General features: G+C 40.8%; 1 protein-coding gene across 2 annotated transcripts; it reads right to left on the reverse strand.

Moving 5' to 3' along the window:
* Positions 1-320: 320 nt before the first annotated feature.
* Positions 321-21,360, reverse strand: rsf1a (remodeling and spacing factor 1a). Of its 2 annotated transcripts, none has more exons than XM_027145766.2 (16): positions 20,826-21,360; positions 19,328-19,419; positions 19,099-19,191; positions 18,024-18,229; positions 16,598-16,719; positions 14,868-16,438; positions 14,575-14,772; positions 12,501-12,605; positions 10,722-10,801; positions 10,532-10,586; positions 8,336-8,439; positions 8,182-8,249; positions 7,900-8,089; positions 5,574-5,818; positions 4,531-4,710; positions 321-3,984 (listed from the first exon to the last, which is right to left on the reverse strand). In XM_027145766.2, exons 1-16 carry the CDS (start codon positions 20,977-20,979, stop codon positions 3,476-3,478), a joined length of 3,972 nt encoding a protein of 1,323 aa, XP_027001567.2. In that variant the 5' UTR covers positions 20,980-21,360; the 3' UTR covers positions 321-3,475. The 2 variants fall into 2 exon arrangements, with proteins under 2 accessions (XP_027001567.2, XP_047678467.1); XM_047822511.1 differs by having other exon boundaries at positions 5,574-5,860.
* Between the last annotated feature and the right edge of the window lie 42 nt (positions 21,361-21,402).

The following is a 21,402-nucleotide window of genomic DNA, read 5'->3' on the forward strand; positions in this document are numbered from 1 at the left end:
ATTTGTTATGTACTGAGACCGAACATTAGAACAGTAAAATATGAGTAACACTCATTCCAGTTGAATAACTTTACAGCAGACAAAGGCCACATTCACCGGGACTCCAGACTTGGTTGATGTGGTGTGTACCTGGAATGATTTGGTAGTGTTGTGTTTCAAATAACCAAGTAGAGCACACAGCACGAGTTGTGAATGAATTGGGGTGAGAGGGGTGTTGTGGAAGAAGAGGGCTTTGTTTAAAGTGCTTTTGAACAAGAGTCGAAACTGTGTAGTGCTGGGCTGGACCATCTGGTACAATCAAAGGTGCTTTGATAAGTGCATTCAGTCAAGAAAATTTACTTCAGCCTAGGGGCAAGTCAACAGGCACATACATTTTATACAGTATTAAAAAAACTCAAAGAGAACCCAAAAAAAAAAAGAAAAGAAAAAAAAAGCATGGACAGATTGAAGCACCTTAGGTTACCTTTGCAGATGCACTATAATTTGACAAAATTTGGGGAACAATTCAAAATATACACAACTTTAAATAGACAACCATTTTCAGAAATCAGATCTAGGATAGTAATAAGACACTACTATCGTAAAGTAGCTAGATTCTGTATGTAAGTCATTTCCATAAAAAGCTGCTAACTTGCTTTAACCTCTAAACTCTGTGCACTGATATTTTGTGGCACTTTTTTTTCTTTTCTGATGGCAAAACACCTCAATACATCAATATGGTCGGGTTAAGATTCTCCCTAAACAAAGTAAATGTATTAATTAAACACAGGCTGGCATCGAGGATTGTTATTCAAAACTGTTCCAAACCGATTCCCACAGAATCTCTTTCTCATATAAAAAAAACCCAAAAAAAACTTTTTTTTCTTTACAGTGGATAAAACCGAAAACATTACTAAAACCACTGATTTCAAAGGTGCTAGCATACAAGCATAAAATATACAGTGTCTACAGGCTGAAAGAAGCTTGTGTTAGACAAATAAAACATTACTGGCCTTACAAATTACAGTGCTTTTCTTTCTGAGGAACAGCTATAATGTACATGGATTTCCGAGACACACACATCCTGATTTTCCCTGAGTCAATAAGGACTGGATTTGATCAGTCGATCAGTGCAAACTTGATCATAAGACATCATCTCTTAGCTTTTTTTTTTTTTTAATATTTATTGGGCTTAAAGTAGTGCTTAAAAACTTTTAGTTACACAGTATAAGCACAGTAATTTTTAACCAAAGTTATAAAAATAAAGCACTGTGTTAACATTAGCTAGCTAACTAGTTAGCTTTAATACCTGCTTACTTTGTTAGCAGTAGTTTGATATCTCACATTAGGTAGTTCCACAATTTGCTAGTAAAATGTTATGAAGACGATTTTATGAGTAATTACAAACCAGCATGTTGACTGAGGTGTTCCATCAACACAATCCCTACAAAAGAATTGACCAAAGCTACGGTTTCAAGACAATGAAGTTGTTTAAGCTAATTTTGTAATACCTTCTTGAAGTAACAAAAACTTATTCAATATGCAATTTTAATACACATCTATGTATGTTAATAGTTGAAATAGTTATTACCAAGCTCACTAGCTATTTATGTTTAACTATTTTGATGAGAATAGCTTCCATTATAGTGCTATCTTCTAGGTGTTATGTTTATGTTTACCACAGGACATCAAATTGGTTTAAACGTGATTAATTTTCAGCAGTTCTAACAGGACTGCCGGCTGGAATTCAAATCACAGGTTTATTTTCAAATGCTCACTTTAATACAACCAAAGATTTAATCAGTAAGGATTCCACCATGGGAGTCTTCAGTTCATTTTGATTTCTCTGTAACATGACAAACTTTTAGACAGAGAAAATATGAGGCAGGGGAGGGAATGACTTGGTCATGTATAGCTGCCAAAATGTACGTGATTACAGGGACTAGTTTGTAGCATGGATGGTCTGAAACTATGAACTATAAACGGCAAAAGTATGAACCGTTTTTTTTTTTTTTAAGGAATTAAAAATTAGCAAAGTAGAATTGGAGATTCAACTTTGGGGGTAATAAGAGAAACTCTGCAGGCCGCATCACAAAGCAAGCCAGGTGATGATTATTTGTCCCAGAAAAGCATGTTCTAGGAAACCCAAAATGTTTATAATGTTCATTATATAGCATACTCCTTCACAATTTTTCAAAATAACAAACTAATCCTAGTTAGATAGCGTTCCCACAGATTTAAACTGCATTTCATTTATACAGTCTGGCCTAGTCAGTGATTTGCTTAATACCAAATTCATTGATATGTGCATCAACGAAAGTTGGCTCATTCACAAAAAAAAAACGACTTTAGTCCACCCTAGAGATCACACGCATGAAAACTATTATGCATTGTAGTTATCCATGTGTCTGATTTCTGCAAGTAACCCTGATGTATCGAGGTGAACCAAAGTAATGTGTCATTTGTAAACGAGTCAGCTTTCAATGATTCGCATATAAGAGACATTTAGTTTGTCACTCCAGCAGTGTGTTTTATTCAAAATACTTCAATGTTAACCTCTTTTTAACATCCGAGTTGCCTTTAGTGTGATTCTTAAAACCTGTGGGTTTGACTCCAAGCTGTGTGCATGAAGAACAAGATAGGAAGCATCTGCTGTACTGCTATTTTTTTTAAGATGTTCTAAACGTATTCATCAGTTATAATAATGTAAATGAAATCTAAACTGTGTGATGCAGCCTGAAGAACTGCAACAGTTTTGGCCATCAAGATCGCAAACTATGAAAATTTAAGAGTGAAAATATTAATCTCTGGTTTTGAATAATGAATCATCAGGGAACTTAAAATGTCAACTCTTATTGTTGAGTCGAGGTAAAAGATTTGGCTCACTGAAGAAAAAAATAAAAAATTACCATCATTGACGTACTACAGAATCCTTAATCTTTCTTCAAGAATAAAATCCAGACCAGTTCAAGACTTTATGTTCAGTTTTCATTCTGTTTTGGAGCTTCTTGAAAATAGAACCATAAATGTGAAATATAACCTTAGTGTTTTGAGTCTATATTAGTCTACAGTCAGTATCCATACAGTTGGATTTTTTTTTTAGCGTATTTCATTAACAAGGGCTTTAAATTCAGATATACCAGTCTATTGGTAATTACACGGTGGAATTAAAAGCCATGACCCAGGTGCACTAACAAGGTAGCTAACATTAGAGAAATGTCTAATGTTGCCATGTCATATGATCAAGTGCGACTAGTTGATCAAATGTAACTTTAAATTGTTGCACCCTCCACTCATAAAAATCAGGATGTGCACCGAGACCCTGCTCTACATCTGACATGTGCATGATGTATGTAACTAAAGTGTGTTCGGACATCACATAAGAATTCCTCTGGAAACTTGGATTGGTCCAGTACACTGAAAAACATTCACAAAAAAAGAGAAAAAAAAAAAGAGAAGGCAATGAGAAAATAATATATGAAATTTTGTCAGCACATCAGGATAACTGTTCGCTGTCAAAAACAAAGTTAACAAAGTCCGTAGCGGCGGAGAGGTCATCCTCCTCCTCGTCCTCATCTTCATCTTCATCCCGAGCTGAAGATCTTGGAGGAAGCAGGCCGTTGTGCTTCAACATGGAGTCCTTCGAGCCTCTAGTGTGTGCCCTCACACTCAGCTCCCTGCAGTCTGTAACTTCGCTATCCTGTTTTCCACCAATCTTTCTCAGCTGTCTTTTCTCCGCTTCGTCCGCTTCGTCCTCTTCTTCCTCGTCCGATTCGATGCGGTTCAGGCTTTTAAGGTGAGGCCTCTTTTCCTCATCGGACGCGCCAGTGTCTTGTTCCTCGTCCGATTCTTCGTCTTCCTCGCTCGAACTTCTTGCTGGTTTTAGTTTGAGCCATTTGTGCCTCTGTTTGGAGTCTTCTCTCGTGGACTGTCTCTTTCGGCCTCGGTGTCTGCTCCTCGAGTCAGAATCATCCTCCGGCTCGGAGTCTTTAGAAATGACAGACGCTGGAATGAAATGCAGATGAATTAGTATTGTTTAATATAATACTAAAAGCTTTAAATTAATTAGGGATGATTAAGATATCTATCTATCTATCTATCTATCTATCTATCTATCTATCTATCTATCTATCTATCTATCTATCTATCTATCTATCTATCTATCTATCTTCTTTGTTGAGTATTATTCTTTAACTATTGCTCTGGAACAGTTGTACAGGCGTTCCTAATAAAAATGGATGGTACATATGTTTTATTAGGCAATAAAATAATACAATAGTGTACAAAGAGACATTTATTGATTTGGCGTTGAATACCAGCTAAATGCAGACGTTCCACTGCTGCAGACGTTCCCTTAAATTCCGAGGGATTAGAACTGGTAGATTTTAAAGGAATGATTCAATCAAAAATGATATTTATTATGATATATAGTGAATGTAGGTAACAAATAAAGGGAAGTGTATAGCTACCGGTTTAACAGTAGGCAGCTTTAATGCTCAACAGAGACTAATGGAAGTTCAGACAGTAAAACAGATTAGAGAGCTGACTCACTGTTGGAGCTGGAAATTCGCCGGCGGCGTGGCGCTTGGTTAATTTTCCGTTCTGAGGCTTTATGCGACCCCTCTGACTCGGACGTCTCGCAATAGTTGATCTGGGCTTTCCGACTACGCCGTGACCGCCTTCTGCTCAGATTCACATCGCTGTCACTGACCTCACTGGAGCCCTCTGTGTCTACAGCAGGGAAAACCAGAGAAACGCTGTAAATGTTTAACGTTTAGATTAGCTTTACAAATGGATAATAATCCAGAGTTCTGTTACTGTTTGTGTGGAGTTTCTACACATGTTCTTCAGCATGTCAATGTAGGTTTTCTCTGGGTTCTATTTTTTCTGCCTCCCAAAAAGTTTTACAGTATTGTGATGTTAAATTTTCCCTTTACTGGGACTGGTGTCTCATTCAGGGGATAAATGCACTGTGACCTGGACCCAGGATACAGCTGATGAATAAATGAATGAAGGATAATGTTTGTGGAAGCGAGTGTGTGATCAGGCACCGTTTGAAAATAGAGGGCGGAGTCAGGAAAAGTTTGGATCCCACCTGTGTTAAGTTTTAAGGGAAAAAAGATTGGAGTGACGAGAGCCATCTGTGTGTGCGTATGCCAGATAAAATCTCTAAAAGCAAAGAAAATGTTTTTTGAAAAATTAAAGAATCAGTCTCAAGCCTGTCGTCCATTTCCCCATTTATGTCCCAATAAGTATGGTGTCACAGTATGTAATTAATTAAATATTAACTAGAACAACATGAAAATCCTAGCAAATAACACAAAATTCTAATGTTTGTTTATAGATGAGGCAGCTGCTTTATTTTTTTTTTTTACTAAACATTTGAATAAAATACATTTATGCTATAAAATACATGTACAGTCTGAAATAATCACATTTAAATTGTGTTACAAGCATTAATATAAAATAACTGTTTTATGATTAATGTAAAAATGAAACAGAAAACAAAGTTAAAAACACAAAATCGCACAAAAATAAAAGACATTAAGTGTTCCAAATTTTTAGAATAGAGGAACATTATTATGACTACAAACCTATGTCCTCCTCCTCTTCTTCCTCCTCCTCTTCCTCCTCCTCTGAAGAGCCTCGGTTGCGTCGAGCTGATCTGCGTGTCCTCCTCTTAGTTCTCTGTGCTTGGCCGTTTCTGGCTGTCCCCCTGGTCGGAGGCAGACGCTCTACACTGCTGGTGATGCTGCCTCTCTCACTCCCATCCCAGGATGCAGCATCAGCATCGCTGCCTCCATCATCCCCTGACACCACAAACTCATCCTCCTCCATACTGGGCTCAAAGGAAGGGGACAGAAGAGATAGGACAGAAAGGCTGATTACTGATGTGTTAGTGGCCAGATGTTTGTACAGTGCCTTGCAAAAGTATTCATACCCATTGAACTTTTTGACGTTTTGACACACGTTACAACCACAAACAAAAATGTATTTTATTAGGATTTTATGTGATAGACCAACACAAAGTGGCACATAATTGTGAAGTGGAAGGAAAATGATAAATAGTGTCCAAATGTTTTTTGCAATGTTTTTTTCAGCCCCACTGAGTCAATACTTTGTAGAACAACCTTTTGCCCATTCTTTTTTGCAAAATAGCTCAAGCTCAGTCGGATTGGATGGCGAGCGTCTGTGAACAGCGATTTTCAGGTCTCGCCACAGATTCTCAATTGGATTTAGGTCTGGACTTTGACTGGGCCGTTATAACACATACATATGCTTTGATCTAAACCACTCCATTGTAGCTCTGGCTGTATGTTTAGGGTCATTGTCTTGCTGGAAGGTGAACCTTGAGTCTTCTCAAGTCATTTGCAGACTCTAACAGGTTTTCATCTAAGATTGCCCTGTATTTAGCTCCATCCATCTTCCCATCAACTCTGACCAGCTTCCCTGTCCTGCTGAAGAAAAGCATCCCCACAACATGATCCTGCCACCACCATGTTTCACGGTGGGGATGGTGTGTTCAGGGGGATGTGTGGTGTTAGGATTCTGCCACACATAACATTTTGAATTTCGGCCAAAAAGCTTAATTTTGGTCTCTTCTGACCAGAGCACCTTCTTCCACATGCTTGCTGTGTCCCCCACATGGCTTGTCGCAAACTGCAAACAGGATTTCGTATGGCTTTCTTTCAACAATGGCCTTCTTCTTGCCATTCTTCCATGAAGACCAGATTTGTGGAGTGCATGACTAATAGTTGTCCTGTGGACAGATTCTTCCACCTGAGCTGTGGACCTCTGCAGCTCCTCCAGAGTGACCATGGGCCTCTTGGCTACTTCTCTGATTAATGCTCTCCTTGCATGGCCTGTCAGTTTAGGTCAGCGATGTCCAGTCTTATCTGGAAAGGGCCGGTGTGCTTGGTTTTCATTCCAACCAAGCAGAAGCCACACCAGAGTCTACTAAAAGCCAAGAACAACTGATTTAAACAGGTGGAATCAGGTGTGGCTTCTGCTTGGTTGGAATGAAAACCTGCACCCCCACCGGCCCTTTGTGGATAAGACTGGACACTGCTGGTTTAGGTGGACGGCCATGTCTTGGTAGGCTTGCAGTTGTGCCATAGTCTTTCCATTTCCGGATGATGGATTGTACAGTGCTCTGTGAGATGTTCAAGGCTTTGGGATATTAATTTATAACCTAACCCAGCTTTAAACTTCTCCACAACTTTATCCCTGACCTGTCTGGTGTGTTCCTAGGTCTTCATGATGCGATGCTGTTTGTTCACTAATGTTCTCTAACACACTTCTGAGGGCTTCACAGAACAGCTGTATTTATACTGAGATTAAATTACACACAGGTGCACTCTATTTACTAATTAGGTGACTTCTGTAGGCAGTTGGTGTCACTGCATTTTAGTTAGGGGTATCAGAGTAAAGGGGGCTGAATACAAATGCACACCACACTTTGATATTTATTTGTAAAAAAAAAATTGGACACCATTTATAATTTTCTATTTCATAAAATCCCAATAAAATACATTTTTCTTTGTGGTTGTAAAGTGTGAAAATGTTCAGTGGGTATGAATACTTTTGCAGGGCACTGTGAAGTGAAGTGATGTGACATACAGCTATGTACGGTGACCCATACGTAGAATTCGTTCTCTGTATTTGACCCATTCAAAGTGCACACACACAGCACTGAACACACACACACCGTGAACACACACCCAGAGCAGTGGGCAGCCATTTATGCTGCGGTGCTCGGGGAGCAGTTGGGGGGTTCGGTGCCTTGCTCAAGGGCACCTCAGTTGTGGCCGGCTCAAGACTCGAACCCACAACCTTTGGAGTTACGAGTCAGACTCTCTAACCATTAGGCCACGACTGACCCCACATCCTCTGTAAGCTCAATCAACGACAACAACTCACCTGTCACTGATCTGAAACTCATCCTCGCTCTCCTCCTCATCCAGTGTGCTTTCGCTGTCTAAATCGTTAAGTCTCCGGCGGCGTTTCCTCTTGCACGGAGCAGGGATTTTCACAGGCTTTCGGATCTCTTTGGCTTCCTCTCTCTCTTCCTGGTCCGTGATATCTGCCATATCCTTACCGAGACCCACGTCTAAGGGAAATGACACAAAACACTTCAACTTTTTCCGAAAAAATGAACAAAATGACATCCTTTCATCTGCTTGTGCATACACATTCCCTCACCTCCACCATCCGAATTCTGGACGTCTTCCTCTATTGCTTCATCGATGGCTTCATCAAAGTCGTCAAACCTGGTAGATAATTGAATGAATAAGTTAATAAACCGAATGTGTTTGCAAGACGAGCGATCGTCAGGTCTGAGTGGAACAAAACTCACCTGTAACTAATGGACTTTCTCTTTCGTGTGGATCTCCTCTCCAGGTTCTTACACTTCTTTGCACCTTTTTTTTTCTCTTGTTTTTCATCCTCTGCATCAGCATCCTGTGGGGAAGTGGAAGAATTGGATTATGAATCCGCTTGGTCAAACGGCTGCCCGATTTATTGCGGAGTCAAAAAATATTCTCAGCAAATATGTCTAAAGTTACAATTGAACAGATAGCTTTTCTTTTTTTTTGAAGGAGCTTCCACTTCTGTCAACTAAGGACACGAGTCTGAGGGCAAATGGGCACAGATCTGGACTCACTCAAACTGGACAGCTGAAAATTCTTTAAAATTCAAGTCAAGTCAAGTAGCTTTTATTGTCATTTGAACCATATATATCTGACACAGTACATAGTGAAATGAGATGACGTTTCTCCAGAACCCTGGTGCTACATAGAACAAAGACAGAGCTACATAGAACAACACAGGCAAATAAATGATACAGAACACTACAAGACAATACACAAAAGCAGTGCCGACCAGAATACATACTTTATACAGTACATGTGCAAAAATACAGGAATGAACCCTTAATGTAATAGCAGCAGTTATATAAAGTATTGTAATGAATTGTACAAAACAGCCTGTGCAAAGAGCAAAAACAGTGTGCAAAACAGTATGTAAACAGTTTGATAGTTTAATTGTCCGGTATCGGTAAATCCATGACCATGAGGGACTCAGTGGGTTTTTACACCTGGTCACTTCATGCGTTTTCTGTGACCAGATAGCTATCCGATCGTAAAAAGAACAGGTCTAAATGCCCTCCGAAACGTTTTCATATAAATCATCGTTCAAACCACTTCAGGAGGTTTTCTGATGAATTTCAGATGAAACTGGACAGGTGTAAATGAATGTGGTTGTTCAAGCCACATACGTCAGCGCTATACTCCTCCCAAACGGAAGTACGTCACTCACAAGTGCTGGCTACGATCTATCACCCAGGGGTCTCGTTGGATCTTAAAATGCACTGCTGCTGCTAGCTAAAATGCAGCAAACAGTAAATGCTGATTTTTGTAGCATAACCGTCGTAACAAGTTTTTTCGTCTTCTTTTTGATTGCATTCTGAAAACCGCACACACCAAAGCGTGTTCCATTTCAATTATCCTGGAAAATGAAGTAAAATATATTTGCATTTTGGGCGGGAGTAGAAAGATTGGATCGATATCCGATTCGCCAAGACGCATTTATGTGGCCTAATGTAAATGGAACGGTTTTAACAAATCAGATAGCAATCGGATCAGAGAAAACACATGAAGTGACCAGGTGTAAAAAGGCCCTCAGATTCCTGAAAGCAGTGGAACCAAATGTGGTCTTTTGCTGTTGTAGCTAACGCAACCAACACAATTAACACAAAGATTTGTGTGTGCTAAGATGCTCTTCAGCTTACCGCGGCTGTAAAGAGTGATTACTTATGTATCTTAAACCATGTTGGCCATTTTCCTCTGCCCTTTCCCTTCAACAAGGTGTTTCTCCCAAACAGAAATGTTGCTCACTCAAAAGTTATTCGTTTTTTCCTCTGTTAACTCTATAGACTGTTGTGTGTGAAAATCACTGGAGATCAGCATTGTTTGAAATTTGTAAACCAGCACCACTGGTACCAACAACCATGCCATGACCAAGTCACAGAGATCACACCATGAGTTTCTCCAGTTCTGATGTTGGAATATTACCTCAAGCTCTTTAACTTGTATCTGTATGTCTTTTTTTTTAATCGCACTGCTGCCACCTGACTGGCTAATAATATAGCTGCATAAATAAACAAGTGTAAATGTGTTCCTAATAAAGTGGACGGTGAGTGTATATGCCAAGTCAAACTACACACTGTCAAACCGCAAATCCCTGTATCCTGAAGACTTAGTCATGGTCCAGACTTCTGTTATAAATATTAAATAAACATCTAAGCTTACATCCACGTGTATGATTATCTGTTTATCTTTGCTAAAAAAAACCAAAAACATTTCTTTATTAGTCATAAAGTCTCTATGATTTAATGGTTACCATGGAAACAATAACAAAGACATTGATATAAACCTGTAAACTGCAGCTAGCATTATTGTAGCTTAGCGTTACTGAGGTGCTGTTGTAGAAAATCAACAAAAATCAACAGCTCATTCACAGTGTGTTTAAAAGGAATGAGATGAGATGTACTTACTGGATTGGGTATGATGTTTTCCACACTGATTCCCACATAAACCAAGCGCTCACGCCTACAAATACAAAATCATGGGAGAAAACGTGCAGGTCTGAATTAGTATACCCGGCCAAAATGCTTAAACAGGCGTGTGTGTGTGTGTGTGTGTGTGTGTGTGTGTGTGTGTGTGTTGCGTGGGCAGCATCTGCACCTCCTCTCGGCTCGTTCCCGTTTCTTCAGGGCCGTGTCCAGGTTCTGCAGCTGTTCCTCCAGCCTCTCACACAGCAACTTCTAAAAAAAAAAAAAAACGACATCGCACAGCTCGCTACAGGCTTGCTCATACTGCACAATTACAATGAAGTGAGTATTATGTCTTGTATGTACATCAAGTAATAGCTCTGTGTGTAGTGAATAAACAGTTTAGAAAGGTCTTCATACGTGCAACTTTCTTTAAAAGTGTGTATCAATTTATTTTCCCTGTTTTTCTACTGGGGGCATGGTGGCTTAGTGGTTAGCACGTTCGCCTCACACCTCCATGGTTGGGGGTTCGATTCCCGCCTCCGCCTTGTGTGTGTGGAGTTTCCTCCCCCGGGCCAAAGACATGCATGGTAGGTTGATTGGCATCTCTGGAAAATTGTCCGTAGTGTGTGTGTGAGTGAATGAGAGTGTGTGTGTGCCCTGAGATGGGTTGGCACTCCGTCCAGGGTGTATCCTGCCTGAGATAGGCACAGGCTCCCTGTGACCCGAGAAGTTCGGATAAGCCATAGAAAATGAATGAATGAATGGACGAATGTTTTTCTACTCAATTTGTTCACCTGCCGATCCCCAGTCATCAGCCATCTATCTAACCTTCATGCCTAAGCTTCAGGACACAAGTAAAGCCAGGCATCTTTAACTGTTGCTCTCATGGCAGCGTTACAAGCCTTATCTACCTCCTTCCGCATACATGAGCTCACAGACAAAGACGACTGGCCAATATCACCACTCTGACTGATGAGCAGAGAGAAAGTACGCCATTCCCTTCGTCAATTCTGCCCTCTTAACTCCTATAAGCTGGGCCGATGTCAGGATTCTCTCTAGTGCCTAGTCATTTTTACCCCATGACTGTCTGAACCACATGAAAAACAAACTGAATTTGATAAAAGACCATCGAATATTATTTATACATAAACGGTGGAGCGCAAAGGTTTGCATCTTTCATAATATATGGGTAAAAAAAGAAAATGAATCTATATTTAATAGGGAAACAAACAAGACAACTACTCAAAACAAAGGATTAGCACCAGAAAGCATCAGAAAACTAGTCTAATGAACAAAAATAGTCTCCAAACCTAATCTGATGAAGGCAGTGTATGATGTATGAAGAAGAAAACTGGACTGGACCGAGGTTCTAGCAGATAAAAGGCTGAGTCTTCAAGTATTTATAGCATTTATAGCACACACATACACACACACTCACAGAGACACCAAAGCTGATTCAGGATGTTGTTTTTTTACATCTTAACATTTAGATCTTAACATTTAAACACTGTTTCTAATTTCTTCCCCCAACACGTGCTAATGAAAGGACAGCCGTTAAACTGAACACACTGAATGTCTCGTGTCTTTGTGGTGCCCTCGAGGCAGGCAAAAAGGATACACTAATTTAAGTATACACAGTGAGTATAAAAAAAGAATCAAAATAATCATCTTCTTTGCAACATGAAATAAAGAAGGAAAATTTTTCTAGCTGTATTTTCTCAGTGACATCCACTATAACGCCCAAAGGGAAATTCTGAGCTAAAATATGAAATCTCGTTGGCTGCACCTTTAACCCGAATCGTATAAATGATTGTGAGTTCGCTACCCAGTTAGCCAACGGGAGCAAAAATAAACGTATGTGGCCATATTGTGTCTGAAATGTCCCCTGATAAAGCCTTGTCATGCTTGTCGAAGTCACAATCATGTGGTTAAACTGATGATGGAACTTAGACTTTGTGTGACTACTCACATGCTGACACGGAGGGCAGAACCATTCTCCATCAGGTATGATCATCAGAGGAGGTCGCAGGCAGGCCGTGTGGTAGCCGCTGTCGCACCGGTCACAGAGCAAAATCTGGGAAAATAAAATATATATATATAGACATTAGATGATTATATAGAATCAGGGTGTTCAATGGACAAGATGTTGATGCCGCTATTTAATACACTTTTCTAATTTCACTGTCACAATTCAAGCCAATAGTAAGTGTCCCACATGAGACACTATGCACTATGTCTTCTACCAGATAGTGGATGAGTTTTAGAAGGGTAGTGGCATCTCTACCAGAATGTGTAGAATAGCGCATATGTACAGTATGTGATTTGGGACACAAGTTCAGTCTAAGGGCTTCTCTCCCTTTTAAAATTTCAAAATCTCTGGTAGTCTTTCGGGCAGGCACAGGAGTCTTTTGGTAGCCCTAAATGAATTTAAGTACCCTGAATAAAAAAACTTTTTAAATGTAGAATATTGTAAAGAAGATAAAACATCGATCAAAAACTATTTTCGTATTTTTCTCCACCGCGAATACAATCGCTGTCCCGTGTTTAACATTGCTGCGCGAGATTTCACTTATCACACGAGGATAGAAATAACCGACAGGACGATGTCGGGGGAATCGTGTGCAACAGATCCAGAGCATCTTGTAAAATCAGCACGGCCGCTCCTTATACACGGTTTGCACTGCGAATTGAAAGTTAAAGTAAATACATTGCTGCACTCACACACAGGCTGAAAAGATACTGTTCTAGACTGGTTCCATCATGGACAGAATCACAGAAAGGCGCCAGGCGCTCCTCAGTCAGTCGCTAGTGTATAACATGCGAGGGTTAAACACATACAAAGGATCGCAGTCGCACACTGAACGAGAAGTGTAGCACTTTACCGCAGTCCAAAACAGTTAATCTAAGCACTAAACATGCAAATGTTCACTTAAAAAAATGAATAAAGTGTCGTCAATGAGTTGAAAAAAAAAAGAAAACAAAGCAATGTAAAGCAAACTAAAAGAGAAACTAAAAGAGAAAAAACTAAAAGAGAATGTGTCATCTGTATTATTATAGCTCTCATAATAATACAGATTCCATCCACAGAAAGACAAATATGTTTTACTAGGGTGAAATTTATTATGCATGCATGTTATTATGTACCTTAATTACATTACTAATCGCCAATTTTAAAGACGTGGAGATGCACTTCGCATACGGTGTCGTCCGCAATAAATTACCCCAGTGCGTCACTGAAAACCTGCAGCCGTGGCAGCACCGTACCTATGAGATAGCCTTACGGGCACGACGGAGATACTGTACTTTCTGGTAGCCTGGCTGGAAAACACGATAGCCATGGGACATCAGGCTAGCAATTTTGCAAACCCTGTGATCGATAATGTAAGAACAAGGTGATGAAAGGATCTCTATGGCATCATGTGGAGAACACAACATGTGTTACATAGAGAACATCCGTCCATCCATGAATCCATTCATCCATCCATACAACCAACAATCTATCCATCCATTCATTCATTAATCCATCAAACCCTCTGCCCATCCAATCAACAATCCATTTATCCATCCATCCATTAATCCTTCCATTCAACAACCCATCCATTCATCCATTCATTCCATGCACCACTTATCCTTCTAGGCCACATGAAGTCTGAAGCCAATACAAGGAAACTCATGTCACAAGGCAGAGGTCACCCCAGACAGGATACCAGGCAATCACAGGACACAATTGCACAAACACTCACACACCTATTCACACGTTATGGACAATTTAGAGATGTCAGTTAGCCTACATGCCCTTGGACTGGAGGAGGAGACCAAGGTATCCGGAGTAAACCCCAAAACCACAGGAAGAGCATGCAAACTCCACACACACGGAGGAGGCGATGTGCTAAAAAATGTATCTGCCACACTGTTAACTCACAAATGAAAACTATTTTTTGTTGTTATCGAACTTGCTGTGAATTTCCTTAAAGACTTAATATTACACTACTTATTTGTTCTGTAAATGTGTTCAATAGGAATGAGATGGATGTGTGGCCCACCAGTTCAGGATGGTTGATGAGGCCGCAGTGTTTACAGGCATCTTCGGGTGGAGCTTCTTCCGAGTGCTGTGAATCCATCTCACTCTTATCATCTCTCTCAGATTTGCTCTCACACGCTGCGTCACCTCCTGGAATGGCTACGATTTTGCGAATTTTTGAAGGTTTCGACCAGCGAGGCCGTCTGTGTCTACGTTTCCCCTGAAATGTGCGCGAGACAGATTTAAATTCTGTAAACATTTAGCATGTATCAGCCCTAAGGGATATTCTGGATCGGCATTTGACTAGCTTATTACCTTAATGGATTTGATTTGTCCATCTGAATTGATTTTCTTGTGCAGGTCTGTCTTGTGAAGCGCTCGCTCCTCTTCCTGATCCCCGTGCTCTTCTGCTTCCCGTGCAGCAGGGGGCACCGTATGTTTCCGCTCCTGTATCTCTGCCAGCTTGGGACTGGGCTTGCAGATTCTGGCCGACCTGCGGAGCTCTGGAGTTCGCCTGTGAAGCGGGATCTTGATCTTGAGACGAATGCCTTCTTTCTGAAGCTCTGAGGACACTTCCTCGTCTTCGAGTTTATTCCAATCGTCCCCGCTCTGCAACTTGAGCTTCGCTTTATCGGACCGTCTTTTTTTGGAACTTTTAAATCCTTTGCTGTTGTTTTCTTCTGCGGCTTGGTCGCCGGTGATGTCACCTGTCCCTTCATCAGGGATCTTTGTCACTTTAGCCTTTCTGCTTCCAGCCAGCTCTTCCGTACTACACGCCTCTTCAAGCTTTGCTACCATTTCCTGCTCGGTCCTAGACCTGATAACCGACTTCCCGTCACTACACTCTATAGGATTTTCGCCGTCTGTGGGTAAAGCTAACAATAATGTGGCTCGCCCCTTAGCATCTGCTCCGAGAGCCTTTACTTTGGCGTCACTCTCTGCGTGCTCAACTCTAAGCGTCATCTCTTCGCTCATGCTCAGATGATGAGTGGCCTGGGAAATACTTGGCTTTCTAACTAACACTGACTGCCGTATGCTCTCGGCATGTGCCGCCTCAGTCTTAAAGCTCTTCATGTCACGATCTTCGTGCAGTCCGTTTCTAGGCTTTGTGGAATTTCCTGAACCATCAGGCAAAGGAAAAGTCTGCTTTCTCTCAATCGGGCCCATAATCACTCCGAAACCTACATACTGTTCTCTTTTAATCAGAGCTACAGCCCTGTCCTGGGCAGATTCAGTGCTTTCCTTTGCCTGTGAATTTTCTCCAAGAATTGGAGATGCTGCAATTTTTTTTTCTCCAGTGTGCTCCAATGCTGCTGGGTTGCGTACAATTATCCCACCCACAGAAACACTGCCATTGCTGTTGTTGTTATTGTTTACGTGGCTGTAATGACTGTTGTCGTAGGCTTCACTTCTTTTCAGCTCCCTCTTTTTCAGTGGTATCTTAGCCTGCTGGTCACTTTTCATGGCTCTCTCGAAATCTTCTGGCGTTTTCTCTTTTTTGTCCTTACAGGAATCGGTCTTTTCTGGAAGTTCTTGTTTGATGGAACCGGGTGCCATGACGACCGAAATGGCGTTCCAGTGTCGAGGTGTATCTCTCGACTCATCCTTGATGAGGCTCTTAATTGTGCTCACTCTGTTGTCTATAACAGGAGTCTGGTCCAATTTTGGTGTTTCAGTGCCAAGCGCTTTCAGCTCCAGCTCTTCCTTTTGCTCTTGTTCCAGTTTAAGTGGTCCGGCAGAACCTTTTCTTTTCATTTCACACACGATCTGACTTTCTTCTTTGAGAGATCGGTCAGAATTTACATTTACACTACAAGTAATTGGCTTGCTTTCTTCCTCCGAGGCACACTCCACTTTAGCGGCCTTATTCAGGACTTTAAGTTCACCTTAGGGGGGAAATATGTACAACACATTCAGATTCAAGTCACACCTAGACACAGAGAGCAATAAACAGATAATGAAGTGATTTATGACAAGAACTGCATAAACACAACAGGATTATAATTATTCAGTAAGTACAGGAGGACGGTGTTTTATTACAGTACCTCCACAGGGTTTCTCATCTCCTGGGACGCCAGAAGTACCATCGGGTCGGTCCTCGTCTGTCACGGCTGGTTCCACCTTAGTCTTAAGGAGCTCCAAAACGTCTGCCAGGTCGTTCCTATTCCTGTTAAGACAAATAATATTGCTTTGCTAATGCACAGCTTTTAATAAGTGTTCAGAAGAGAAAGTGAACTCAAGGCAATCAAGGCTCACTGTCAGAAAATGAAAAAAGAGCCACTACTGCAGGATGGAGCCAAATACAAATTTATCCTTACTTCAGATTTGGCTAATGAAGCAAGAAATGTCTGGAGATAAAAATGTCCTTCAAGTCAGACAAAATACATGACAGGTTGTGAAGGTGGTGTGATCTGTTAGCGTGAAGGTGCGATCACCAATCTATCCATTTTCTCCTCTGTTTTCCAACACAGGGTCACGAGGAACCTGAAGTCTATCTCAGTGGACTTACATACCCATTCACACAAGATCATTTAGAGATGCCAGTCAGCCAACAAAGCAAGCCTTTGGACTGGGGAGGAAGCCAGAATAGATGAAGGAAACCCCCCTAAGCACAGGGAGACAATGCCAAGACAATGCCAAGTCCACACACACACACACACACACACACACACACACACACACACACAAAAGGCTATGCGGGGATCAAACCTCAACCCAGAGAGGTGCGAGGCAAACATACGCTTAAATCCTGGGGTACCATTGGCCCACCCCCAAGCTGTTACTATGGAACCCACAAAGCATTAATATAATTCATTATTAACGTGTATAAATGTGTGCAGAAATGTGTGATTTGCCTTATAGCCAAACACACAGAGTTATTCAGTAATAGCAAACTAATCTACACTTTCTGCCGGACATCAGATACGAGATATCGTCAGTGTCATGGCACAGATCTTACTTATTTTTAACAATAATTTTCAAAACAGCAGATTCAAATTTGAGCTAGAAATATATTCTGCACAGCTTCCAGTTTTCTATAACAATTCCGTCTCAAGGTGGGATCAAAAGACAAAAGGGTACCAATCGAGGCTGATTTTTATTACTTGCTAACTGCAGAAGGTTTATAGAAGGTGTTTCACAACAAAATATTAGCTTCGAATTTATTCCGTCTTAGCTACATCTGATCGTAACAGCTGCAGAAGTTTCGTTTTACAAATATATTGTAAGGAACCTAATCATGTTCTTAAAGATGCTCTTACGGTACACAACTGGAGATTTTATAGAATTTGTGACCCTTGGGACCCTAGTGTGAAGTCTGTGTGAAGTAAATGGACACCTTCCCAGAAACCAGATTCAACAGTGAACCTATCCTCATCTGTGTGGTGACAAAAAGCTCAGTCTGGACAATATTATTAAATCTTCGTTAGTAGCTTCTTGTTGTCTCCAGACTGTTGCTCCATCACTGCTTACCTGACAATACACTTCCATGATGACCCATCCAGATCGTCCTGCTCCTCGACGTAGAGCCGAATGTTCTGGTCTTGGTCCAGTTGGAACCAGTATAGGAGCCCCTCCTTATCTCTGCCGATCGGCTGCAGGCGCATCTTCTCTGGGTCTTCCTCGTTCACTGCCATCTTAAACTTGAGGTTGTCATCAAACTGGCTTTCACACAAATACTGTAAAACAGCCAAGCGATCAAAGGCATGTAATGTAGCGCACTATGTTGGGGCTGATACTATTAATATGTATTGTATAATACTGGTGTGCATATAGTAAGGCACAGTGGTGCTGCAGGACAGCTCTTGTTCGAGTGCAGATTAGCGCCTATGTTGATGTCCTCCAGTTTCCTCCCAGCTCACCAAAATCATGCTGGTTAGTGAGCTGTTGATAATAAATTATGTCACGGACTGACAGCTCACCCAGAGTGCATTTCTGCCTTGTGTCCAGTATTCCAGGGATTGGTCTTGACCAGGATGAAGTGATTACTGAACACGGATATCATAAGTAATTAAACAATAATAAAGTACATCACTATATTCATTTGTTCGATCACCTGCAGCAATCGCTTTATGCAGGTCAGAGCCTACCGTGAGAACACTGGATGTGAATCGGGATATACACCGGGTGCACACACAGACACATACATACACACCCAAACACCCACAAATTCACATTCAAACGCACACTCACACACGCAATTTAGACTAGCCAACCCAGTTGTTTTTTGGAGGTCGGAGGAAATCGGAGAACCCAGATGAAACCTACACTGGCACAGTAACAACACATCTCCATTCAGACTGTAACCCAAGCTCAAGGTTTGAACCAGGGACTCAGGAGATGTGAGGATGTAACACAATCCACAGCACCACCATGCTATATACACCAACTGTATATATAACTCTGATTATGACCATATAAATCAGTACATAATCGTCTTGAATTATTAAGGTAAACGAACACTCTCAAAGTTCCACAAAGGTTCGTAAAACTTTGTTTTTATGATGAAAATATGTTATAAAAACTGTTCAAAGTTTCAAAGCAGCACCTTAAGTATGTCGGCCTTGCACTCCGTGGACATTTCTGGGTATCCTTTCCTCTCCAGCTCCCATGCCCACGTACTGTTGAACTCCTGACATGCCTACATCAAAAAAATTACATGAAATAAAAATCATAAAATCCGACAGATAACAAGATTCTAGACCAATAAAAATCACTAGACAAAAGCATATAATATTTAAGGTAAACCGTACTAAAGTGCAAAATGTTTCATTTACCTTAACAAGATACTTCTCCCATCTGTCTGATGTCACTGACTTGCCAAGTTTGCGGAGTAACTTGACATGGAGCTCAACAAGAGGCTGTGGAACTACAAAGGGGCAAAAAGTTAACCAATAAACCAAAAACACATCAATCATTGAAAGCAAAAGTTTTTGTACTCTTCAGACAAAGACGTGCGGTTCTATTAACATAATTTCAAATAAAGATAGATTTTACTTAGAGTAAGTAGACCTGAATCTGCATTTTATGCATAGTTCAGATAGAAAGCCAACTGTATTGTCTATTAGGTAGACATTTGCTGGATGTAATGTTTCTGCACGGAAACAGTCAGTTCTGACGAGATCGTAGTCATTTGTAGACATGCAGAATAAAACCATCAGAAATATGTCTATTTGATCAAATCGTGTCCGTGTGTTTTATTCAACTCATCAGATCAGTTAACATTTCTGATTTTGTAAATCTGTTTGGTTTAGCCTGTTTTTGCTGTAAGAACTTTTGTGCATAATTACAGACGATATCTATTACCCAGGGAGTCTCTGGCCATTGGTTACTTCATGATTCATGTAGAAAATGTGCTTTAATACAAGGTTACTAACATTTATTATCTTATCAACTATCTGATCTATATGTTACATGAGATATAGTGTTGTAAAAATGCTATTAACCTCTGTTTTAAGCACTGTCGTTTAAGCCTAGACAAATAATAGTACATGAAGATATTTGTGCAAAAATATATATGTGGAAAGGAAGTTAGGCTCAGAAGTTGTACGCATGCGCATAAGAGACCTGTTTCGTCTCAATGTTGCTAGCTAAAACTGGATGTAAACATGAGTCCATTTATAATTGTCTACACTCCATAAATCCTTAAACTGTGTTATGTTCATCATGTCATTGTTGGGAAAACCACAGCCACTGAATATCAGTGTAAATACTGAAGACATATTTGGTCCAGACTCGGATGTAGAGTTAAAAACAGGAAAGATAACACAAATAATCCACCTGACAGCTAGCTAGCGGGAATAAGATGCTAGTTAATGACCCGAAACGATAAAGAATCAAGTTAGAAGGGGAGGACTGGGGGGGAGAGACTACAACGTGGTTATACGTGATTATAATTCGTATTTACACCCAAAAAATAATGGCCTTGTTGTATCTGGTTATAACGGTAGATTAAAATCCACAAAACTAGCATGTTAGCCAAGAGCTGTGTTTCTCAGTCCTTAGCTAGTTACACTGCTTTTCTACACGAATACACCTGATCTCAGGTCTTTAATAAGTGTTTACAGTGTGACGAAGAGCTGGGGAGAGGAAAAAAAGATCAGATGTGTTGTTAGACACTGAACCAGACCACAGCACCATGATGATGATGATGATGATGATGGAGAGACTCTTTCTCTCTCTCTCTCTTTCTTTCTCTCTCTCTGTCTCCCTCTTTATATATATAAATATATACTCATCATCTTCACAGTAAAATGTCCTTTTTTTCTCCCTCACCTGATGATGTATCCTGTAAGTATCCCTCCATCTGGGGGAAAGTCATTTCTGGGAGGTCCAGAGCAGCACCGTATCGCTCTAAAAACGAGCAGACGACGGCAAAGCTGGGACTGAGACCCGGAGGAAGACCCGCTGGAGCTCCCGGAGCAGCCATTTTCCTACCCGGGTTACAGTATAGAGTGAGATTAAAGCCAGGGAGGACCGAGGGCCTGCCCACAAGTCACCGCTACGGGAGAAGCGTCATCACCAGGTCGCGTTGTGGATCATTACAACTTCCACTAAATGCGTCATGCGTAAACCGATTTGGTGGTAAAGTGTTGTGGCTACACACTAATAGCACTAATAATAATGACAATAATAATAATCCAGCACAGGCAGCAGCAGTAAACAAAACAGCTGATTTAAAAACAAAAAAACAGCACATAAAATCCCTTTATGCTTTTCTGCGTTTGATCGTTGAACTGTATTAATGATGATGATAAATTAGTCTTATGAACCCGTGCTGAGTAGGAAGAGGATGGAAACCATGCCGTCTCCAAGTGGGCGTGTTCTTTCTCCCACCGGTATATTAATAAAC

Source organism: Tachysurus fulvidraco, chromosome 13 (assembly GCF_022655615.1).
Source record: "Tachysurus fulvidraco isolate hzauxx_2018 chromosome 13, HZAU_PFXX_2.0, whole genome shotgun sequence".
Taxonomy (NCBI): Eukaryota; Metazoa; Chordata; class Actinopteri; order Siluriformes; family Bagridae; genus Tachysurus; species Tachysurus fulvidraco.

What these genes read in the sequence shown, in the direction of transcription:
- rsf1a (XM_047822511.1), bottom strand. Translation starts at nt 20,979, where the DNA reads ATGGCTGCTCCGGGAGCTCCAGCGGGTCTTCCTCCGGGTCTCAGTCCC. An exon ending in TCTGCCCTCCGTGTCAGCAT is followed by an intron (nt 10,802 to 12,500) that starts GTGAGTAGTCAC and finishes TTTTTTTTTTAG; the next exon opens with AAGTTGCTGTGTGAGAGGCT. An exon ending in AGAAGAGGAGGAGGACATAG is followed by an intron (nt 4,711 to 5,573) that starts GTTTGTAGTCAT and finishes TCCCTGCTGTAG; the next exon opens with ACACAGAGGGCTCCAGTGAG.